This window comes from Oreochromis aureus, linkage group 5 (genome assembly GCF_013358895.1).
Source record: "Oreochromis aureus strain Israel breed Guangdong linkage group 5, ZZ_aureus, whole genome shotgun sequence".
Lineage (NCBI taxonomy): Eukaryota > Metazoa > Chordata > Actinopteri > Cichliformes > Cichlidae > Oreochromis > Oreochromis aureus.
In genome coordinates, this window is record NC_052946.1 from 35,437,865 (window position 1) to 35,461,318 (window position 23,454).

A 23,454-nucleotide genomic window follows, 5' to 3' on the forward strand; every position below is an offset into this window, starting at 1 on the left:
CTGTCTCTCTCTCTGCATACAGTGTTGCATAGACAACTATGAGGAGATGGTGAAGCTCTTGTTGGACCGAGGAGCCAGTGTTAACGCTCAGGACAACGAACTGTGGACGCCGCTGCATGCTGCTGCTACCTGTGGCCACGCGGGACTTGTTAAGATACTCATCGCACAGTAAGTCATAAAGATATGATACATCATGATTTCCTGCAGCACAGCCCTTATCTTGTCTGAGATAAAGACCAGCACCACGAAAGTCTAAATATGTTCTTATGAAATCTAATATTTAACTCATTATGCTTCAGGAAAGTTGAGTAATGGCACTGCCTTAGGCTGTAAAAGGTTATGTATGCAGTGAGGAATAGTAGCTCTGTAACAATATGACATCAGATTTTTGTTGGATTCAGCTCAACGGGTCAGTTCTGGGTAAATATTGAGATCAGCACATCACAGCATTAAGACAACAAAAATAAACAACTAGAACAGTTGCAGTTGGAGACTGAATGCACCAAAATGTAGTTAATTTGTTAACTATTAGTCATAAAGTTTAAAAGACATGTTTCATTTCTACTAAACTTTACTTGCATTATTGCAGTTCGTGAGAAGAGGCTTACAGTTATGATATAGTGACAAGATATAAAGATTTCTGTGAACATCAGATGTATGAATAGCTCTACAGGCCACAGAATAAACAATACAATTTGATTTTGGGGTGGGTCTGTTATGGTTTCCCATATTATTGTTCATTTTGTTGTGATAGTGGGCTCATACTAAGGGACAGATTTTCCCGAGGAGGCTTGAAACGCTGTGTTTCTAACTTTTTTTTTTGGTGCTCCTGGATCTGTATGATGTTATAAAGAGAGGATTTTAATATAGAAGCCCCTCCCACCTGCTTTTCAGCTCTTCTATTTGTAAAGGACAGCCAATCAGAAGACCTGGCTCAAAGACACAGGAGCCATTCATTATAATGAATTATAATGAATGGCTGTCATGGTTTTCCAGGCAAAAACATGTGCTTACACAATAGTCTAAACTTAATAGCATGGCATATTGTTGCCATGCTGTCGAATATACAGGTATAACTGCAGCTACTGTCCCCAGTGAGCCACAGAGGGAGTTTGGAGGAACCTGAATTTTTCTTGTTCAGACAGATTAGGTTTTTCTGTTCCAAAATCAACAGAAGCTCAATTAATGCTAATGCACCTATTAGCTGTGACAAATTATACAAAAAAAGAGTGAAAAACATCGTGGAAATGACACTATCCTCTACTAAAAATCAGTGTTACAATGATATTTGAAGATAAAGCGAACCCACTGAAGGTCAGTAAAGGATAATACTGAATTATTTCCAGCCGTAGGATGTGTAGCGGTTTAATAATGACACAGATTGAATTATTACCCAACTTTGATATGCAAATGTTGTTAATAATTCAGTAACACTGACCCAAATTCCCATAGGCAAAAATGTCCTTGTTACTGTCTTTGACTGGATGCAAATACGTGTAAGAAGTATAGATGACTCATGAGTTCACACACTGTGGACATGTTTAATTAGGATTTAATTAGACTGAGTTTATTAGGCTTTAATTGCATCCTAATGAAGCAATAACAGCGAAACACATGCACACACAAAGAGACAAAACAGGCAAATTAACATACTGCACGTGTACACATTGGTATTGTTTCTCCTTGTTAACATGACGGGTTGAACTGCAGCCTGTATGCAGAGACTAGAAACACACAAACACACTGCTGCCATCTGTTGACGTGCAGGACTCGTCAAAGCGACCGTGCTGTCACATGGATGAAGTTAAAAACTGCTGAATGACGCAGTGTCATTTGTTCTGGGCTGAAAGATGATAATTAGCTTCTTCAGTTAGTGCTATGTAATGTACATTTGTTTTGTCATCCCCGTCCAAGACTTTGAGTTATAGATTGTCAGTTTTCAGCATCTTTGTGTGTTACAGTAGGTCAGGACATGAAAACAGGCCGGTGTTACCCTGATGACTAAAGTTGTTTTGGTTATTTTTAAACTTTTGAGGACTTTAGCATCACAGATGTTGCCGTGAAATATAATATATTGAACACTTTTTCTCATTGAGTCGTTAGCCCTGCATATTGTACATTCAGAGCATTTATTAACTCTGATTGGATTTGTTGAAATATTCATCCGCTCATTTCCCACAGTGGCGCAGATCTGCTGGCAGTCAACTCCGATGGGAACATGCCCTACGACCTGTGTGAAGATGATCCGACGCTGGACATCATTGAGACGGCCATGGCCAACAGAGGTAGAGAATAAATGCTTGAATGGGCAGTTACTGACAGGAAGGTTAGACAGATGATAAAATCTTTTAGTAAGTTTGGAATCAGATTCAGTCTGCAAACTGTCAGACTGATAATTGAGAGAAGATTACGTAGGTATGTGCAGGCGTAATGATGTTACACAAAGTACATTCTTTAACTTTACCAGCACAGGGAGGTTTTTAACCATCATTGTTTTTGTAAAACATTTCCTTTTTCTTTTTAGAATCACAGTGAACAAGACCTTTCCAGGAAAAACAACATTCACTTAGTTCAACCCCTTCATTTCCTTCCCTGATTACATCTGTTCATTCCTAGTCAACAACTGTGTATTTTGCCAAAACGCCAGGAGACTTACCAGAAGAGGCTAGCTTGCTAACTCAGTCTTAGCTTCTTAGACTTACTGAAAACACAGGCTACCGCTACCTTACTTTAAAGCTTATGTTACAAATGTTAAAGTTAAAAGTTGTATCCAGTCTAAAAGTCATTGTCTGGACAGCAAAGTTCATGTATTGCTGTATAGATCTGCTGTTTTAGTCTGAATAAAACTGTGATAGGTGATGTGTGGACTTTAAAGCAGGCAGACACAGTTTAATCAGCTTCCTTGTACTTTAACACTTGGACTGTGTTGTTACTTTTTGTTACTTTTTTAAGTGTGAGCGCTATAATAAGCAGTCGTTTAAGAGTCCAGGTCTATCAAAAATTAGAGATGAGACGGAAGGAAGATGCAAATCTTATTTTAACCTTTGCGGCTTGCAGCTTTTGGCAGTCTTAACGGTCTGCTTGTCACAAGAACAGATTGCTGAAGAAGATGGCATCGGAGTTGTGACCTGATATCGCACGTAGTGTGAGGCACAGTTTTATGATTGACACTGTGAGGAGCTGAAAGTATTCACAGTTCTCTCTCTCTGTGCCAGCGGGGTGCAGATTAGGATACTGTATATTCATGCTGTGTCACTGTAAACAGCTGCAGATGCCACAGTTTGTCTCTGCGACATGAGTGAAAGAGAGTTCAAGGAGATCGGCACTGACATAACTGCACATCAGTGATGAAGGAGGGGGAAACTCGTGCTGTTTGCATTTTTGTCTGTGTGTGCGGTGTGAAGAAAGACGCGTACAAAAGCTGTCGAAGCAACAGACAAATTTATTTACACTGGAGTAAAATCAAGCCTCTTAACACGAGCTGCTCTCAGTGTTTTGTTGTTGTTTTCTGGTAAATGGTTACATCCTCAAGCTGGCATGTGTTCTCACGGCTGGGAACGAAACAACAAATCGAGCAGCAGGGGGTTTTCACTGTACTGTTGTAAGAACTGGCTGCTAAACTGTGGCTCATTTAAAGTATCATTTTGCAAAATGCGATTAAAAAGATTGCAAAAAATGTAATTAATTGCTTTCTGATTACAAGATAGTTTAATAGTGTTGCCTTTGGGGCATAGACTAAAACAAAGACGTCACACAGACCTCTAGTTGTAGTAGTAGTAGTTATTAACCAGGACACGGGGTACAGTTGGGTTTTCGGCTAAGCCTAGTTATGGCTTTCCATCTTGGTTAGTGTTACTAAGTCCTAACCACTTATGTCTGGTTAGCAAAGCTGCTATGCCAGTATTATACACTTTCAAGGCCAGTCTACATGTGGCAAGTGGTTGTGGAAGTTTGGTGGATACATGTTGTCATACCAAAAAGCTCCTGTTGCTTAATACAAGGTTTGCATAGAAGAGTTTCACTTGTCTGCAAACAAGTGTGATGCAAACCAAAACGGAGACTGTTTGCCTTCAAAGTAAAAGTGTTACTTTACCTTTGCATCCAAAACATGTTTCAAAAAGTCCTACTTTTACTTTGAAGGTGAACAGTCCCCAGTTTAAGTTTGCGTTGCACTTTTCACAGTTTCACTGTCACTTGTCTTCCATGTAAACTACAGGCCACCATGGCAATGTCTTAGTGACCAGAGCAATTAGTGCAGCTTACCTATTTCCAAGCAATTTCACGTAGCAACTGCTTGTCATGGCCAGTCACTGACTTAGTCAGACCCTAGGTATGTGTGACTAGTCCTAACTAACTATGGTTAGTGAAAAATGTGTTGAAACCAAACTCAGCCAATGAAAAGACTGAACTGTGATTCTTGGGGCCAGCCTGACACGGCTGTTCACTGAACTGCAGTTTTTTTTCTGCTTACTCATTGACTTTGTTTTTATGGAAGATGCTGCTTGCTTTGGACAGAACAAGCTTTCTGTTTTTCCTGTACAGAAGCAGTTTAACAGGCTGTAGCTTCATACTTACTTTATTAAAATGAGTGAGTGTGCAGCACAGTTTCCTTCTAAGTTTTAAAGTGTATTCTTTGCCTCCTGGATCGTACACACACATTAATCTTTGTAACGTCTCGTTAACACTGCTAACTTCACCTCCACTTTAGAGATTCAACAAACATCTTTAAAAAAGACAAACCTCAGTAGCACATGAATCATATCTAATCCTTCTCTTCGAGTCTCATACAGAGTAAACAGAAATTATTTCCACATTCGACGTGTTTCAGGGCAGCGTGCTGCCTCACAAAAGTCATTGCTTATTCATGTGCTCACACCTGCTTGTTTACCTGTATGAGGCTGTTGGTTGGTGTACTTCACAAGTGGTATCAAAAACAAAAAAGTAAAGAAAAGGTGAAACTTTCCTAAGTTGGTTAAGGTGCCCTTCAGCACACTGCTAAATGCCAAATGCGTGTGTGGAGCTGATGGGAGTAAGCAGGAGGAGACTGTAGATGCAGGAGAGCATCAGGGGTGCACAGTCATATTTCCCTGGTTAACTAAAGCTCGAGAAGCCCGGTTATTGCACTCGTAAACAAGTATGCAGTTAATAATTTTGATCTTTTTAACAGTACAAACAGGACACATGAAGCTACAGTGTGTGGATGTGAGGCGTTATTGAAAATGCACAGAGACGGAGAGCAGGGGCTCTCAGAGGGAAAACAGACACTCGAAAATGAGGTTCTCAGCTTACAATAGGATCTCTCGAGCTGCAGAAAGCAGATAGCGGTACAGTAGGTGAGAAGAATGATTATTAAGCTGATCAAAAGGAGCGCGGTGCTGCTAATTGCTCCTGTAATGTTCTCAGCACTGTACTGCTGGATAAGACTTCTCTCTCCTGAGACACTGCAGGGATGGGCACACACAGTCAGCCTCTCTCTACACACACACACGCACGCACGCGCAGCACTTGATATGCAGCATCGATGGATTTAGTGCTTCCTTGATCCTTCCCCGTAGAGCCCAGTTCATCTGTGATGAGCTGCAGAGATAAGGAGGGGATCTGTGTATCTGGGTAAAATAGAGTGGGGCATGACACCGTAATGCATTTTTTTTTAATGCCCAGTCAAATCCACACATGCAATAAAGAAGGGAAGATGGCACTTTGAGCATATTTTGAACATCGTTGGCCTGTTCTGCATCGCTATTTGAAAGGAAACAGCCTCACAATTCCAGTGCAGCAGCAGTCATAGTTCCTCAGGTGTGTAGACAGCAAAATTATAGCTTCTTACCTTTTTCTCTCTTCTACAGTGGCACATGATGAAATCTCTCTGCTGCACAGTAGTTTCACTCTAAGAGCCAAAAATGAACATGCTTCCAGTAAAACAATACAATAAATCTTAATGGCTTAAGGTTGTGGAATATTGATGAACATGGATGTTGTGTGTTGATGCTGAAATCAGTTCACTTCCCCTGTAAAAAAAACACAAAAATACCACATAATAGTAGAGCTAGACTATCCGTGGACAATCCCCTGCTCTCTGTTTCTTCTGTTCAGGCGCTAAATTGGGCTCAAATGATCCGGAAAAGTGTTCCAACACCTTCAGTTATTGAGTAATGAAATCTGATTGGCAGGTTAATGCATACTACTGTTCAATGTGCTGAAGCCTGGCACTGCTTCCGGTGAGGGCCTGGAGGTACCTGCTCAGTAATAAGAAAATAATGACATCCCATAGCCTGCTTACACCTTCCAGACATCCCTTTTCCCTTCTCATCCCTGTGATGCGTTCATGGTGTATACGGGAAGGTGCAGTCGCAGAATGTAACAGAGAAAAGTTCCAGACCATTTCAAATACAACTTTTCAAACAGCTGAAAAAGTAACACCAACCATACAAACTGTTCACAAAATATATCTGAGCTAAATGTAAAGTCAACTGGTTAGTTTGCATGTCTTTTATCCTGTCTTCCTTCTCTCACCCCAACCGATTGTGGCAGATGGCCCCGCCCCTTCCTGAGCCTGGTTCTGCGGGAGGTTTACAATGTAGAGCACCTTGAGGCGACTGATGTTGTGATTTGGCGCTGTATAAATAAAACTGAATTGAATTGAATTATGCAATATTGGGATAAAAATTTATGGTGATGGATTATGCTGGAGTGGTCATATATAGGGTACTGTTACAGGGTTACATCAAAGCTAGCAGGAATTTATATTTATGATAATGATGCTGATTAGACTTACTCACTGAATTTTACATTTTATACTAGTTTTACAGTTTCTAGGGGTTGGAAATCAGCCATGTAGCATGCATAACATCTGCTTATATCATGTGGAATTCATGTGGCCAAATCCACAAAGAGCAGTGAATAAGGAAAAAGACTGGAGCTCAAAAAAATCGTTATTATGTGACTTATTTCCAAAACCTATTTCTAAGTAATTAATTCTTCACAAGATTAAGAATAAGTACATTTTCACAATGTAAATAAAAACAGATACAAGTGGCCTTAAGTGCAGTGTAGACAGCTTTAGCCAGCTGTGCAGCCATCACAGCTGTCACTGTCTTTATTACTGTAATATTGCAGGAAACTGCTATAGGATTGCCATACCAGACATCTGCCATGGTAGCATGGTTACCCTTTACTAGGAATTGTAGACATTTCAGTTTAAGAAAGGCTCCTTTCTGCTTAACACTGCAGTCAGGAGCTGTTTAAACAAGTAGCCTCTAAGACAGAAAGGAGACTCTGTTGCCTTATGTGCAAAAATATAACTGCTTGTGTATACTTGAATGACATCATGTCCTCATGTAGTGTATGTTTATACAAGCCTGCTGCATCAACACACATAAACAAACAATGAACAACTGGTCGATGGTTCTTGGTGAATATTTGACCAGATCTTTTGTCCAACCTGTATGAACTGTTTGGTTAGGTTTTTCACTTCCCCCGATGTTCTTGTCTGTTCTCATTTATATTGTTTACTTAGTTAAATACAACTTTATAACTCAACAAGGTATTTGAAGCACCTGAAACTAATGTAGTCACATTTACTGCCAGTGATGTACGTTTCCTGAAAAGTCTAAAAATAGGGGGAACAATCCTTTGTTTGATGATGATGAATATTTTCTAGATTTTACATCCTCTAATCCTTGTGGGAGTTTTTTTTCAGGCGGTGGCGCATCACTGCAGCAAAATCAAAATATGAAAGAATTTGTGACACGAGTATCTGAGAGACTGCTGTTTTCTGACAGAAACAACAGAAAACACAGAAGAAAACATTTGCTGGAGGCATGAATTAAATCGACTAAAAGGGGCTGTCATTTCCTTGATCCGTGAGCCTTTAAAACCCCTCCAGGTGACTGTGATTGCAAATTCAATTCACCCTTTTAACTCCCTTCATCACAACTGTTAACCTTCACATGCGTGGACACCTGTTAAAAACAAAAGAGTGACATTGCAGTAGGAGTTGTGGATGACTGACTGCCATTGCCTTTAGCTTTACGTGCCAAATTTATTACTGAGAAAGGTCACGGGGCTGAAATCCTAACAAAGGAAAATGCACAGTGAAATGTGACCTGACTGCTTCTACAATTTATTTCAAGTTAGAATGATCAGATCCAGGGGAGTGTCCTCCGTAAACAGCATTTTAAGGATGAATGAGAATTCAATTACCCAGTTTTTTTTTTGTTAAATTAGAGCAGGGTGTTTACTTTGGTTGTGTCACAAAAATGGGCGGATCTTGTGTAGATATTTTGACCTTGTGCGCCAGATCTCTTCTAAAGGTTAACTCACATATTTTGATAGTTACACTGCAAGAATACAAGAGACAGTCTTGACTGACACCTCTTTCAATTAACGCTGAATGTTACTGAGCCGAAGGAGGATAACTTCTTTGCTGAAGTGTGGCGGTCTGAGCATTGAGTCCTACCTGGCAGCAGGAAGATGGATTAAAGGAGGAATGTAGAGGGGAAGTGACATCCAGAAACACCTGGGCCAAACCGTCTTTGCAAACAAACCTCTTTGCCAGGACATAGAAGGACAGCCAGCATGAGAATAAACTACCTGCAGAAAATGGTCACTTTATACTTTCAGATGGTCAAGTTTGCAGCTCTGCACTGATTTTGCAGTAAATAAATGCATTTTAAGTTGTCAAATATTTAAAAACATTTATGTGAAGAATAAATTCACGTTCAGTGCTAACATTTATTTTCAGGTACGTGTCTCAGGGGTATCATACCCAAGTGGGTTTCGCCTCAGATCAAAAACTGTCCATTTCACCAGCCCAGGCTGCAGTTATATATTAAAAGTGTCAGGACCAAACTCCCCTGTGGTTAACTCTGGCTGCTCTGCCTGCATGTTTGACTGACAGGCATCACCCAGGAGATGATCAACGAGACGCGAGCGTCGACAGAGAGGAAGATGATAGGAGACATTCAGGAACTGCTGAGTCATGGAGAAAAGGTCAACCAGCAGGACTCTCAGGGAGCTACTCTGGTAAGTTCATCGACTTTGATTTTCTTGTAAAAATCTCAACTAAACTCAATTTAAAACAGCATCCCTGAAGTTCTTGCTGCTTTAATATTGTAAATATTTAATTCTGTTTCTGTGGAACGAATGTGCTCGCTTAAAATGATCAAATGTGATGCATATACTGCATAAATACACTTAGATTAATGTAAAATGTGATGTAAAGTGGCAGATTTATGTGCTCAGGTTACTCAGTGATGGTGCACTGATTTGGCAAAGCAAAGCTCTGTGTGTGGTGTTAATAGGCAGCTAATGCAGCTGCCTTTCTGTAGCTGCTCCACAATACATTGTCTGAGATATAATTGACTGTGGCTTTAAATTAGCTATAAGTGTTTTGTTACTGCGGGTAGCTTCTGTTAGAGTAGTCTGCCTCAGATGAGGGTAGAAATTGTCTCGAGAGGTTAAAATCTTCACTGCGATATCGTCTGGACCGCAGCTGCTGCTCTTGCTCTTCAGACATAATGTTTTTGTATTATTAAAAAAGGGAAAGCAGATATTAAGATTGCTACATTCAAAGATTAGGAAAGACTGGCAGGGTGGATACACACATGCATTGCAGCCATGCAGTTAGTGTGTTGCCATATCACTGCTTTAATTGTCTGTACGCTCTGGAGGCTTCCTCCATTGGTGAATCACCCAGAGGTTTCTAATATTGGGGTTTAAGCCTTTCTTGCTATTTTTGTTGGGTTATCTAAGCAAACAAATCTTGGTGCAATAAAGAGGAAATGATTTTAATATTATTTTCTGGGCTGAAGCCATTTTTTCATGTAAGCTTGTTAAAGTGGTCCTATTGTGCTCATTTCTGGCTCCATATTTCTACCCTTGGATTCTGCAAGAGTAGTTTTGGATGAGACACATTTATAAAATTCATCTGATTCATCTTACACTGGTGCGGCGCCTCAGTTTATCCACTGTCTGAGGAAAGAAAAATGATGTTGTTGCACACTTTAAAGCAACTTTCTTCTGTTCAGATGTTTGCTCCCCTCTCATCTTCCCCTCCTTTCTTCTGTTTCTCATATAAACAGAAGATCTGCATAGCAGATGAATAGACTGCGAAGCAAGTTCAACGTGCCAAGCTTTCTTTGTGTTAGCTGGCTTGACAAAACCCAAACCCCCAGTCGGGATCAACTTTCTCTGTTAACCTGAGCTGCCTCCTCCTTCAGAATCAGTGCAGGCTCACGTAAAAGTTGGTGTTTAACTCATCATTTTACTCTTCGGAGCTAAATGGATCAAGGGAGCATCGTCTACTCCGATCAGAAATTTTATCAGATGAACAGAAGATGGAGAGCTATAAAGAACATAAAAAATATATCAGTAAAATGCTGCAGACGAGAGCAATGCCGCAGAAAATTATATACATAATGTATTTAAATGCTTGGTCCGGTGTTGATACTGCTGTTTGTTTCTTAAATTAACTGTACATTAGAGCTGGGAAACCTTTTACACGTTTAAATACTGAAAATTATTCATTGTGTTCAGGTCTGAGATTCTCCCTTAGCATAATATAGGAGACATGGAAATCATTTTAGTTTAGTCAGCGATGAAATTATTTTTATTGACTGAATGAGTATTCAGTATGTAATTAATGGATTTTTTTTGTTTTACATTTTTCTTGTAGCTGTAATTCCAGCAGCTATAAAAGAGGCTCAGCAGCAGCAGATTAGCACCAAGAACATAAACACATTTTCTGCATCGCAAACTGAAAGTAGTCAAATTGCAGCAGTGCTTCTTTCATGCTTTAGTGAGGTGTGGCTCAACAGTTTGTATGTATAAAATATTAGCAGAGACAGAGAGAGCAGAGCCACCATCATGACACTGGAAAACTCTTGACTTTAAGCTCAGCACAGCTTGCTGTCCCCCCGTAGTACACCCTTCAGGGCATCTTGGCTCACATATAGACCTGTGTGGCGGAGATGACCATGTTGGGGATATGCATTTTTATTATCATCACAGCCAGGACTAGAAAAAAGCTGTCTGAATTGGTTCATTTAAAGCAGTCTGCATGAAGCCTTAGCTGCTGGCTCATAGGGATTATTTGGATATATGCTGACCTCATTACTGGAAACTTTGATCTTGTTTAATATGAACACTCACCACATTAACATTATGTATGATAGGAAATGAAGAAAAAGCATTTAAAAAGGAGGCAGTTAGAAATAAAACAAGACAGAGAGCTAAAAATTAAATGAACCCTCCTACCCGCTGGGTTCCAGGTGACGTGCTGCAGAGAGACAAACCTCTCGCGTTAATATCAGGCGTCACAGGTCTGAACAAAGAGGGAAAAAAAGCAAATGTTGTGTAAATATTCAGTGGACCGTCTTTATTACAGATTCACCTTTTAAAGATTATGTGCTCTGCAACACTGTCTCGCGAGGCCGTAAAACCTTCAAAGCTAATCAGGCATTTAGAGCCTCATTATAATTTTTTTAAAGGCAAATCAGCTGTATGATTTTAAATGGTCTGAGTGCTCCAGTTATGAATGCTCAGTATACCTGCAGTCATTATTTAAACAAATGTTAGATTACAGTAAACCTGTAGTGATGATAAAATTGCATTTAAGAGGAGTGGGAATAGATGATGAGAATCATAAAAGCAGCATTTCATCAAAGAAAACATGGTCAGATTGGATATTTGGTTTTCAGTAGCATGTGTGCTCCTGTTGGCCTTTTGTGTGCGTTTCATGCCAACCCCTAAAGTTTATAAGCTTGATGCAGAAATGTGATTAGAGAGATGAAGTAGACGAGAGAATGAAAACTAGGAAAGGCCCTCATGTCTTTATGCTTTGCTGCATAGTGCAAAGGTATGTGAGGATTGTGTGTACCTAATAAATAAGTCCCTAAATTTGTTTTGTTTAGCACTTCAGTACAGTGATGCAATAAAAGTCAAGCAAGGTACAAAAAAAATCATTAGCACATAATTTACTGAGTAGAGCGTATAATGTCAGATGCCTTAATGAAGTCTTTATTATGTATTAGGGATTTAGCTACACAGGGGAAACACAGTGACGGATCACTGGATGGAAGTAGTTAGGGGATGGTAGTATCCCAAAATAACCCCGTTAAGCTTTAAAGTCTTACTACAGATTGTGTGATTGAGCTGCTTGTCCCTTTGCTTTCTACATCCTGTTAATCTTCATTCGAGCATGATGAAGCAAACTAGAGCATGCCTTATTAAAATCCCTGGCACAGATGAGAGGAAGAGACCCTGAACTGACAGGAAGTTATGTAAGGTTAATCTTTTGTTTTCCAGTGAAATGCATTTTTATGATCCTGTTTTGATGTGCAGGCACAATGATTTGTATGCTTTGTGACTTCAGACAGGTGGAGAAGAGAAATATTTTTCATTTTTGTTGGAAGTTTGTTTACACTTTTTTTTGCATAAAGTAAGGAAAAGTAACAAGTGTCACATGTTGTTCTCTGACACATAAACACAAAGTTTATATATAAAAATACACTCGCTGGACACTTTGTTAGGTACAGTACGCTTTGCTGGTGCTAGGCAGGACCTCCCTATATCTTTAGAAGTGACTTAATTCTTTGTTGTGTAGATTTAGCAATGTGTTGGAAATGTTTCTCTGTGGTTTGGATTTGGATGGATTGATGTCTGGTGACTGTGCAGGCCATTTGAAGGCAGTGAGCTCATTGTTATGCTTAAGAAACCAGTTTGAGATGGTTTGAGCTTTGTATCCTGCTGGAAGAAGCCATCAGAAGATGGGTATGCTGTGGTCATAAAGAGATGGATATGGTCAGCAGCAATACTCGGGCAGGCTGTTGCATATAAATGATGCTTAATTGGTAGTAATGGGTGGCCTAAAGTGTTCCAAAAAATATCCCCCATATCATTACATCACCACCACCAGCCTGAACTGTATACTATAATACTGTACCACTATATAATATAAGCCAGGATGGATCCGTGCTTTCATGTTGCTTAAATTCTGGCCCTAACATCCAAATGTTGCAGCAGAAATCGAGACTCATCAGACCAGTGAATGTTTTTCCCAATTTGCTTTTGTCCAGTTTTGGTGTGCAAACTGGACCAGAATGTTCAGAGATGATCTTCTGCATACCTTGGTTGTAATGAGTGCTTATTTGAGTCATTCTTGCCTTCATCACCTCGAAGGAATCTAGCCATTCTCTTCTGACCTCTCACATCGATGAGTCATTTTCACCCAGAGAACTCACTTTTCACTTTTACAGATCATTCTCTGTAAACCCCAGTGACGGTTGTGAGGGAAAATCCCAGTAGATGAGCAGTTTCTTAAGTACATACTAAGTGCACTGAGTTGTTGCCTGCCTCCTAACTTATGGGTCTATTATTGCAGTCCTCTCTTCTCAATTACTGTCATCTCAGGTTTTGTTTATTTTTTAGAAAACTATATTTTTAGCGTTGTGAAGGAGAATGAGTGAGGCGAGTTAAGTTTCACATGTACACAAAGCATTTCATACTGGAAATAACAAGTGAAACGCATTGTTAAGTTAAGATACGGCGATGGAGGTTATTTCAGTCCTTTAATCACACATTTTGCTGCATGTCGTTAGATTGTGGGTGAAAATGGAAGACAAGAGAGTGCTTGTCCCGGCATGCGTTTGACCAGTGGAAGGGTAAATCAGGACATGTTGCTGGTGGCACTGTGGGAGGAACTGGAGTGCTCACAGTATGCTGACATTATGAAACTTTTGGCACGGTGACACGGGCAGTGTTGTCCAATGTCGGTCCACCGGTTTGGTTCAGAATGAAAATCTCAGCAAAGACTCCGATGGTCCCCTGGCTTAACCTGAACTGTCAGCATGAGGTTGACATTTCTGGTTTTGAGTGAAACGTCTCAGTAAGTGGGACAGACTGTTATTAGATCGGGTTTAGATGTTTTCAGCGGCTTTTTGTCCAGTCCCGCCAAAAGGTCAGATTTGTCATTTGGCTAATGCTAACGATCTTTTCATTTGCCTCGGGTTTGTCCTATTATTACTTGTCGTCCTCAGCCTCATCTGACACTGACTTAAATGAGAAAGTTTAAAAATTTTGTCCTTAAGTAAGGAGGCCGTCTTTTAGTTTTGATCAATGTAACCACTCTTTGATGGGATGCACCGGTACATTGGTTTACAATTACAGTGATGTTTTCTGTTAAACTCATATGTTCCTTAGTTGTATTTTTATGGCATGTTAGACAACTTTAGCTTATTTCCTTTAGCTAATTCTGTGTGTCTCACAGCCTTTAGATGCCTATAAAGGAACGCTGGGATTCGATATTCAGTCTTCTGGAATGCTGATGGCATTTTCCAAAAGATAGACTGGTGAATATATGGTGCTTTTTTAAAAGCTCTGTTCTGTTTTCCCAAACATAACCTACTTCTGCGGTCTCCCCAAAAGAGCCAAACAACACTAAGTACAGTTCCTGTAAGTGACACTTTCATGAATGTCACACCACTTGCCAACTTCCCTGCTGCAATAAACATATTTTATACCTGTTTGTTATTGTTCAACCTCACAGCCACACTTTGTGTGGGGCCTTAGAAATTGGCGGAATGAAAGGGCAAGTGCTGCTGTCATATTATATTTTTGTTTTTCAGGCATTCAGTAATTTGAAGGCCAGGATAAGAAAATATTCAAAGGAGGTTCCAACAAAAACTGAAAATAACAATTTTCAGTTTGGTGATTTTAAAAAAGCAAAATGAAAAAATGAAAAAAGATTTTTACTTTTTGTTTCCTCCTAAAACAACATTTTGAGGTTGGTGAAAGCATCTTCTACTCTGTGAGCCACTCAAATATTCTGCTGCTTCTCTTTTAAATGTATAAAGTTGAGCTGAATTAGGTCATTAGTTAGTTAGTTGCTATTTCTAATAAGCAAAATGCTGAAAAAGACTTGGTGTAAACACTTGATGATTCTGTCAGAGTAATTATACTTTACATTTTTTCATTATTTCTCTTTTCTCATCTGCTCTCTGGCTCTTCGTTAGATTGGTTTTCTTCCTATGTATCTGACCGTCTCTGTTAGGGCGAACGAGTTCTACTCTGACATCGCCTCCTTAACCTGTGGAGTTCCACAAGGTTCAGTTCTGGGTCCCTTATTATTTTTCTGTCTATGTTGTTTCTTCATCTGCCATCATTCATCATTTTCTGACATTTTTTATCATTTCTATGCCAGTGACATTACGTTGCATATGTATTTTAAGCCTCACCAGCTGGATAGGTTGTCAACCCTGGACCACTGTTTAACCCAGATTAATGGCCGTCTAGCCATTACCTTCTTCTAAACATCAACTGAGAGCACAATTATAACTCCTCCTGAATCTTTTGCTTCTTTAGGTTCAGAGTTCGGGATGTCTGACTATAGTCTGGGCTTTGATTCACCTGTAAAATGTATTTCTTGTTCCTGTTACCTTTTATTTAAAGAAGATTTAAATTACAATATATGGTCTCCTTTGCTGAACTGGAGAAAATTGTTGATGCTTGTGTGTTATCGTCTTTGATTGCTGTAAAGCCCTTTTATATTAGATAGATCATCTGTTTTATCCCTCTAAGCAATAAAAAAAGTTATCTTTTTTTTTCAAATGTCGCTATTAAAATATTCTAGTTAGTGAGCTCACATTACTTTTTATCGTTTACACAGGTCCCAGTAAATAGCCAGGCTTCAAATTATTTATCCCAGCTTCACACTAATCACACTGAGGCTCACAATCTTCGATGACAGGCTCTGAATTTGTTAGTTGTTCCTCGTAAGTTTAAAGACTTCTGGGACAGAGCCCTTCAGTCTGTTGAGACTTTTATTGATTAGAACTTTTTAAACCTTGTTTTTATTATTGGGAAGCACCGTTGGCTCAGTGGAGTTTGACTCCACCAACTTTCAGTGAGGAGTTTGCATATTGTCCCTGTGTTTGCGTGGGTTACTTTAATATTTTTAATGTTTGTTTTCAGTTTAGTTTCAGGTTTAGGTTTCATTGTCTGAAAATGTTAAATTAGTTTCAGTTAGTTTTTTTTCTTTACAGTATGTTGGATAGGTCTCTCGGGCAAGATTACAAATTTCCTCTGAGTGATGACATGTTCCAGGCTAGAGTTTTGAGGCTAGGACAAGAATTAATATCATAACATTAACAGATTAGGTTGTTTCATGGAGGCAGGCTCAGCCTAATCTGATCAGGACTTGAACTGACCACAGTAATCTACATCTAATTTAACATAATATTAGAAGATGCACAGTAATAAACTGACATCTTTAAACTTAGAAGCAAATAAATACTTGATTTGTAGATTTTTGCAGGTGAAATGTCTCACATGGTAAGCAACTGTAAGTCACCACTATATAACATTCTTTGGCACGTATATTGCCACTTTGCATGCAAAAAAATAATGTGAAATTCATACTAAACAGTAAATCCTGAGCACTGGGGGGAAAAACATCTCTATTCCCTTCTCTATTGTTGCAGCTACACATCACAGCAGCAAATGGCTACGTGCAGGCTGCAGAGCTGCTGCTGGAGGGGGGGGCTCGTGTGGACCTCAGAGATTCAGATGGATGGCAGCCTCTTCATGCTGCAGCGTGCTGGGGTCAGGTAAGGAAAACACAACAGGAAAGAGATAAGAGGCTCAGGCGCACACAAAGGTTTCTGGAACCATTAATACAATTTGCTTCCACTGTTGTTGTTGTTGCTGCTTCAGATGCATGTGGCGGAGCTGCTGGTGTCTCACGGAGCCAGTCTCAATGCCAAGACCTTTCTGGAGGAGACTCCAATTGGTATGTTTACAGTATACTGTAGCACTCACTTGTCAGTCCACCTGGTAGTGAGTTCAGGAAAAAAAAACGTATCGTCTCAGCAGGGTCATATTTCCAGCTTGTTCAGTTTTATATTAACATTACTAACAGTGTCCCTTTTACCCTTGTTGCTTTAAGATCTGTGTGAGGATGAGGAGTTCAGAGCCATCCTGCTGGACCTGAAACACAAACACGACATTATCATGAAGTCACAGCTCAAGCACAAGACCTCGCTGTGCAGGCGAACGTCCAGTGCAGGCAGTCGTGGGTATGTGCTGACATCTGTTGGTGGTAGTATGGCTACTACAGGCTTTGTTATTTGGAGAAATGAGAAAACAGACAAAACATCTGTTCTACATCTTACAGCTGTATTTACATTTAATAGGAGAGTGGTTGATAGAAGTCTCCACTGACATAATGTCTGACATAATGAAGCTGTCAGTTTAGCGTGTGTATAAGTTCTTCTGCTCTTTAAGTTTCAAGTGTAAAAGTACCATATATGGTAAGCTGTTATTTTTCTAGCTGCTTTTTCTTACTGGGAACTCCACTTGTGTTCACAGAAAAGTGGTGCGGCGAGCCAGTTTGTCGGACAGACACAACCTGTGTCGTAAAGAGTACGAGACCGAGGCCATCGTGTGGAGGAAAGAAAAGGAAGACGAGGACGAGAAAGAAAAGGAGTCTGATCAGGAGAATAGCCAAGTAGTTAATGTAAGACTATTTTTAAGGTTTACATAAATAGCTCTATACAGTTCTAACTTTGGTTTTTTGGGTGGGTGGGGGGTGGCTTGGTGGAATTTACCACCCCCTCACACACACGCTGTAAGATGATGATGTGTGTGTGAGATATTTTAAGCACAGGTAGAAGGGGTTTGAAAAGCAGAAAGATGATTCTTCCCACTCAGAAGCCGAAATGTCACATTTAGATGAATCACACAGAGGACTTCCTCCAATACCCAGGAGCAAGTACACAAAAGGAAACCCACAACAGAAAAAAAACTGAAATACTGTCTTCCATTATCAGTAGACTCTGTTGCCGGTGCTGCTTATTGTAACCTCAACTTTTTACACACATTATCTGCAGATTATCAAAAGACATTCAGAGAAATGTTGCTCTGGCACAAAATAACTCTGAACGCTTGGGTTTTCTCTTTAATGAAGCAAATAAATTGGCTTTACATCTTATTTCATTTGAACTTGGTAAGCCTCGGCAGCAGATCAAAGTTTGCTGATCTGCCCTGCACAGTCAGGCCTTTGTGTATTTAATGATCTAAAAGAGGTTTAAATACAGAGGATTAAAGTAATCCTTATTGATGTCTTGCAGGTCAAGCCTGTTGTCGCTGTGGAGCTGCCCGACAAGTCCAACCTACCCACCATCCTCAAAGAGCCCAACAACAAGCAGAACGGCCTCATCTCCACGACAACATCCATGCCACCTCAGCCTCCCTCCAATGGCAGCACACCGACGTCCAGTAAGGGTGGAGTCGTCACCACCCAGCCGTCCCAGGAGGAAGCCTGGGCAAAAGAGCGCCCTCAGACTCTGTCAGAGCTGAAAAAGCAGCGAGCTGCCGCCAAGCTCTTGAACCACCCCTTGTTCAACGGTCACCTTGGTAACGGCTCCACAGACTCCTTCACTGATGCCAAAACCACCTCTGAGGATCCTCGCATGCCGCTGGTCTCCTCCAATGGCAACGCTGTGTATTATACCCCGGCTAGCGGCGACCCACCCCTGCTCAAATTCAAGCAGCCTATGGAGGAGGAGCAGCCGAAGGTGCGGACCTGCTGCTGTGTGTCATAGTTGGTGTGTGGTCATGTGACTGTTACCAGAACAGGAAATGTTTGCACTGAGAGGAGGGAAGCAAGGAAGGCTCTGTAGAAGGGAGGAGAGGAAAGAAGGAAAGTCTTTGAACATCCTTCACCACTCCCAGTTCAAAAATGTCTTCAAGACGGGCAGCCCGATTAAAGTATGAAAACATTTCCTTTCACCTCCCAGTCTCGTAACTCCTTCTTTAAAGTGCAACTGAGAAGTGGAGAAAATTCCTTTCATACATGGAGTCTCTTTACAGAAGAAATGTAAAGACACAAGAAGCGGCATCAGTGGCTCCGCTCTCCCTGTTAAGAATCAAAGAGGATGGGGAGTGTTTTTTGACAGAAATTTAGAATTAGGAGGGAAGATCGCAAGGTACTGAATCCTCTACTTTCACACATGGAAGAAACTTTGTCTGTTCCCCCACAAACAGATTGGTATCATTTCATTAGAGCAGCATTTCTTCCAGGATAAACTAATCTTGTTATCAAACCACATTTGGCACATTCTTGTCATGTTCAAACAAGCAGGACAGTCATCCTGGAAGGGTCCTGATATATTGTAATACATATTGTTGTAGTACAACACATGAGAAAATGCAAAACATGGCAAAAGGAGATCTGTGACATCTCTTTCCGTGTTGACATGCTGCCTGAAAAAGTAAGGGAAAGGAATGCCATAAAACAGTGTTAAAATAGTCATGAAGTATACTTCTACAGTGAGAGATAACCGGAAGGAGTAAAAGTACTGCACTAGTGTTTGAAACGGTCACTATATTCCGTCAACTATGCGTCACCTCACCGTCCTCTCACGTGGAACCTAAACTGACAGGTCGTGCTTTGTTTTATGCATTATTCACTTTGTGCTCACCCGTATAGATAATTTAAGCAAACATGGTTGAAAATGACTGTACATGTTTTATTTATGAAATGTAAAGTGTAAAGAAAAAAAAACAAAGAAAAAACATGGTTTCTAAAGTCGAGTGTATTTATTATTTGGATGGTGTGTGGAGAGTGTGTGTGAGCTGGTGGGGGGAGGCGAATCTCCCCAGCTGAGCACCTTCTGACATGGAAGAATGGTTCAAATGAAATGAGGGTTACTGTCTGCGTTATGTACATGTAATTAAAAAAAAACCAAGCCATCATACTGGATGGATTCATGAATATGTCACTACAAATAACAGTGTTATTTGTTTATGTTTTGTTTTTGTTTTTTTCCTGGTGGCCATTGTGTGGCTTTACTTCCCCCGAGTCATTGTATTTGTCTTCTAAAGTGAAACTGTATGTTATGTAATGATTACTGTAAATGAAGAATGAGTTTTCAGAAGATACTAAATGAATGCTTGAGGCCTCAGTATCTTTGGTATGTAGCGAGCCCAGGCTGTTATATCAGGTAATGTGTCATGCCCCCCCCCCAAAAAAAAACCAGTACTACATGTAGTGGTTTGTCTGCTGAATTAAAGGAGTATTTCAGCATTTTAGAAACAGTTAATGAGAGGAGCTAGAGCCAGCAGTCAGCATATTAACACCCAGACTCTGAAGACAGAGATTTTTGCTATCAGTGGTTGTTGTAGTCTGAGAAATATTGAGCAGTTTGCACCTCAGCAAGCAAAGGGTCTGAGAGCAAAAGAGGAATGCACTGACGTGAATGCAGTGGCAAAACAATGAGCTATTGTTTGAAGACTTTTTTTTAATCTCTCTGCAGGATTGTCAGATTGTAAATGACAGACTTGCGTAACAGGAAATCTCGACTCTGATATCAGTTGTCTGGATTTTTACTAGCTACGCTGAAAGTCTTCAAAAACTGGTCATTGCCACGTCATTAGATGATAGCTGGTGTGCTCACAGTGACACTTGTCTTAGTTTAAAACAAGCACATGCAGAACCACTAACCACAGGGTGTCATGAGCAGGCTTACCTAAATGCAATAAAGCCATTAACACTGCAGGCGTCCTTTTCCTGCCTTGACATGTCAAAAGCGAAAAACATTATTTAGGCCTTGTTTTCTTCACAGAGCAAGATGTTTCTCTTTGTTTCGAGTCTTCATGGTAAGTTAAGGCAAGTAGTTTCTATTTGTCAAGACTAAGAACAAGTTTAGTATCAACCTTGTCATCAAACCTGCAGCAAGGAAGCCAGTCAGACTACACCCGGGAATGCTAAACTATTCCTTAAATTTAACAGCTCCTTTAATTGTGTTTGTGCCAAAGAGTCTTCCATGAGTTGAAAATAATTTAGTTTGGCGGAAAGCTTTCTGATGCCGGTGTTCGCTTCTGATGGCCGACTTCTTTGAAAATGTGATTACTTATAATGCCACGCCATCACACTTCTTCCTCACCACATCAACTGTACAGCGTTCGAGTATTTGTACAGACAGGTTTGTAAATATGTTTGTATCAGTACTCCTCTTATGTTCCCATGTTTTTGCATTTACATGTCTGTGTTGTTACTGTTGATGAACATATAGGAAATACAGTTAACCATATGGGTGAATAGTGTTAGCAGACTTTTGGTTGTACAAAGGGGGGGGACTGTGCGATTAAGTAGACCCCCCCCCCAAGTAGTCCCAGCGGTCCAAAATGTCTGCAGAGTCGAGCGCATACCCAGATATCGCCGAGTGTTAAGACACCAGTGTCTGTGGTGCATTTAAAACTGAATGATGGAACTTTTGTGCATGATTTTTCTGCAATGGTCAGTTTGTTTTTCACCTCAACTTGAGGAAGTAAAAATGAAGTCAAACAGTTTGCCATTTCCCTTATTTTAGGTACAGTGACGTCATCTTGTTATAAGTCAGCTTAGTTCGGGTAGCTGCAAACAAGTTGATAAAAAATTTCAACCCTGTTTCCTTATTAATTAAATTCAAACTGAACAGGAATTTGTTCAGGAAAAGTACCGACTGCTCAGTATGAGGCAGAAAGGGACAGTAGCCTGTTTCAAAAGTTACTTGTGATCTCATGACATACACAGATCCAGGCTTGTGTTTAAGGATCAAATTATGAAAACAAAACTACTGATTTTGTAATTACTGGAATATATTGATGGTTACATTAACATATTTTGAATAAAATGTATATTTTGAGAACTTCACATGGTGAATCTGAATCTGTTAAGCTTTTATACTGTTACAGTTTGAGTTCAGATTTCCTGCAGGCCGTGGACATGAGAAGATACATTTTTCGTTTTGTTTTTAATCACTGTAAATCACAACCATTGAAAATGGGTAAATAGGTTTTTGATAGATGTCAAAAAAGAGAGCTATAATAAATAGTTCATGTAGAGATGTATAATGTACAGTTGAACTGGTCACGAAACACCAAAAGCTCCATTATTTTCTTTAAAATCTGATTCCTACAGTCGGCTCTGGATGTCTGCTGTATTTTGACATCTGCAGCGACTTTCTGTTCTGAGACGAGCAGAGACTGTGCCGTCCTTCATCTCACAGCTGTCTTGGCCTGAGTTCAGCTCCCTCCTTCAAGGATTTTCTTTCCCTTGTTTTTGCACTTCCTCTCATTCACTGGCTTTAGGTTCACCAGAGGTCAATATTTCTGCAGTCTGCCCACAGCAGTGGAAAGTAAAGAAGGCATTTCAGAAAAAGCTCTGGTCTAGCAATAGTTTATTTAGAACAGCAGTTATAACAGAAAGCATCTAGGCTAGGTAACGAGTACACCAACCAGCCACTTTATTATGTACACATTGCCATTATAGCACATATCTAATCAGCCACTCATATAGTAACAACTCAACTTTAGTCATGTAGACATGGTCAAGATGACCTGCTGAAGTTTAAACCAAGCACCAGAATGGGGAAGTACACAAGTCACTTTGAAAGTGACTTGGTTTTTGTTGCCAGACAGGCTGATCTGACTAATTTCAGAAACTGCTGATCTACTGGGATTTTCGCACGCAACCATCTCAAGGCTTTTCAGTGAATGATATGAAAAAGAAAAAATATCCAGTGAGCAATAGGTTTCAGGGTGAAAATGCCGTGTTGATGTCAAAGCTCAGAGGGGAATGCAACAGTGATTGAATTACAGATGGATCCATCCTGCCTTGTATCAGCAGTTCAGGCTGCTGATGGTGGTGTGATGCGTCTGGTCCCCCTAGTATCGAATGAGTATCTTTCAAATGCCACAGTCTGAATATTATTGTTGACCATGTCCATCCCTTTATGACCATAGCACATCCATCATCTGGTGACTGCATCCAGCAAGATGGAACGCCATGTCACAAAGCTCTCGTCATCTCAAACTAGTTTCTTGAACATGATGCTGTCACCAGATCTCAATCCAGTAGAGCACTTTGAGATGTGATGGAACATGAGTCGCATCATTAATGTGCAGCCGACAAATCTGCAGCAACTGTGTGAAGAGGTTCCAACCAGGTACTAGCACAGTGTAACTAATAAAGTGGCTGGTGAGTGTATAGACTATTACATTAACATATATACATGCTCCTAAACTAGGCAAATTATGTAGTGTTTGTACTAATAGTTTGGCCTTCTCAGCGGCTCACGGAGTGAAAAACAAGCAGTGCAAACATTTAAGTCATCTTACAGTCCTTTAAGTGTGCTAAGCAAATGTTTGCAGAAATCACTCTTAGATTTGGGCACAGTCACCATGTCTAAGCCATATAGACAGAGGCGAGGACAATGGTGCTGGAAAACGCATGATTTGGACAACATTAGCCTCCTCTGTGTTGCCTGGCTTTGCTTTTGTGCCCTGGCTGTACTAACTGGAGGCCAGCTGGCTGTGGTCCAGGTCCTTCAGTCCTCTTCACTGTGGAGGGCAAAGTGGATCGGTTCCAGAAAGAGCATACAGACACATACTGACCACTCGGCTGGCCACATAAAT

The 23,454-nt window shown here is 40.3% G+C and overlaps 1 protein-coding gene across 3 annotated transcripts in view; it reads left to right on the forward strand.

The window, feature by feature from the left end:
* The window catches only part of ppp1r16b (protein phosphatase 1, regulatory subunit 16B), a 90,379-nt gene extending 68,688 nt beyond the window's left edge, over nt 1–21,691 (forward strand). For all 3 annotated transcript variants that reach the window (XM_031740394.2, XM_039612752.1, XM_031740395.2), the window contains 8 exons: nt 23–168; nt 2,182–2,285; nt 8,900–9,024; nt 16,479–16,604; nt 16,711–16,786; nt 16,943–17,072; nt 17,365–17,512; nt 18,126–21,691. In XM_031740394.2, coding sequence (XP_031596254.1) covers nt 23–168; nt 2,182–2,285; nt 8,900–9,024; nt 16,479–16,604; nt 16,711–16,786; nt 16,943–17,072; nt 17,365–17,512; nt 18,126–18,599 — 1,329 coding nt within the window. In that variant the 3' untranslated portion in view covers nt 18,600–21,691. The remainder of the gene's footprint in view (nt 1–22; nt 169–2,181; nt 2,286–8,899; nt 9,025–16,478; nt 16,605–16,710; nt 16,787–16,942; nt 17,073–17,364; nt 17,513–18,125) is intronic.
* The last annotated feature ends 1,763 nt before the right edge of the window (nt 21,692–23,454 follow it).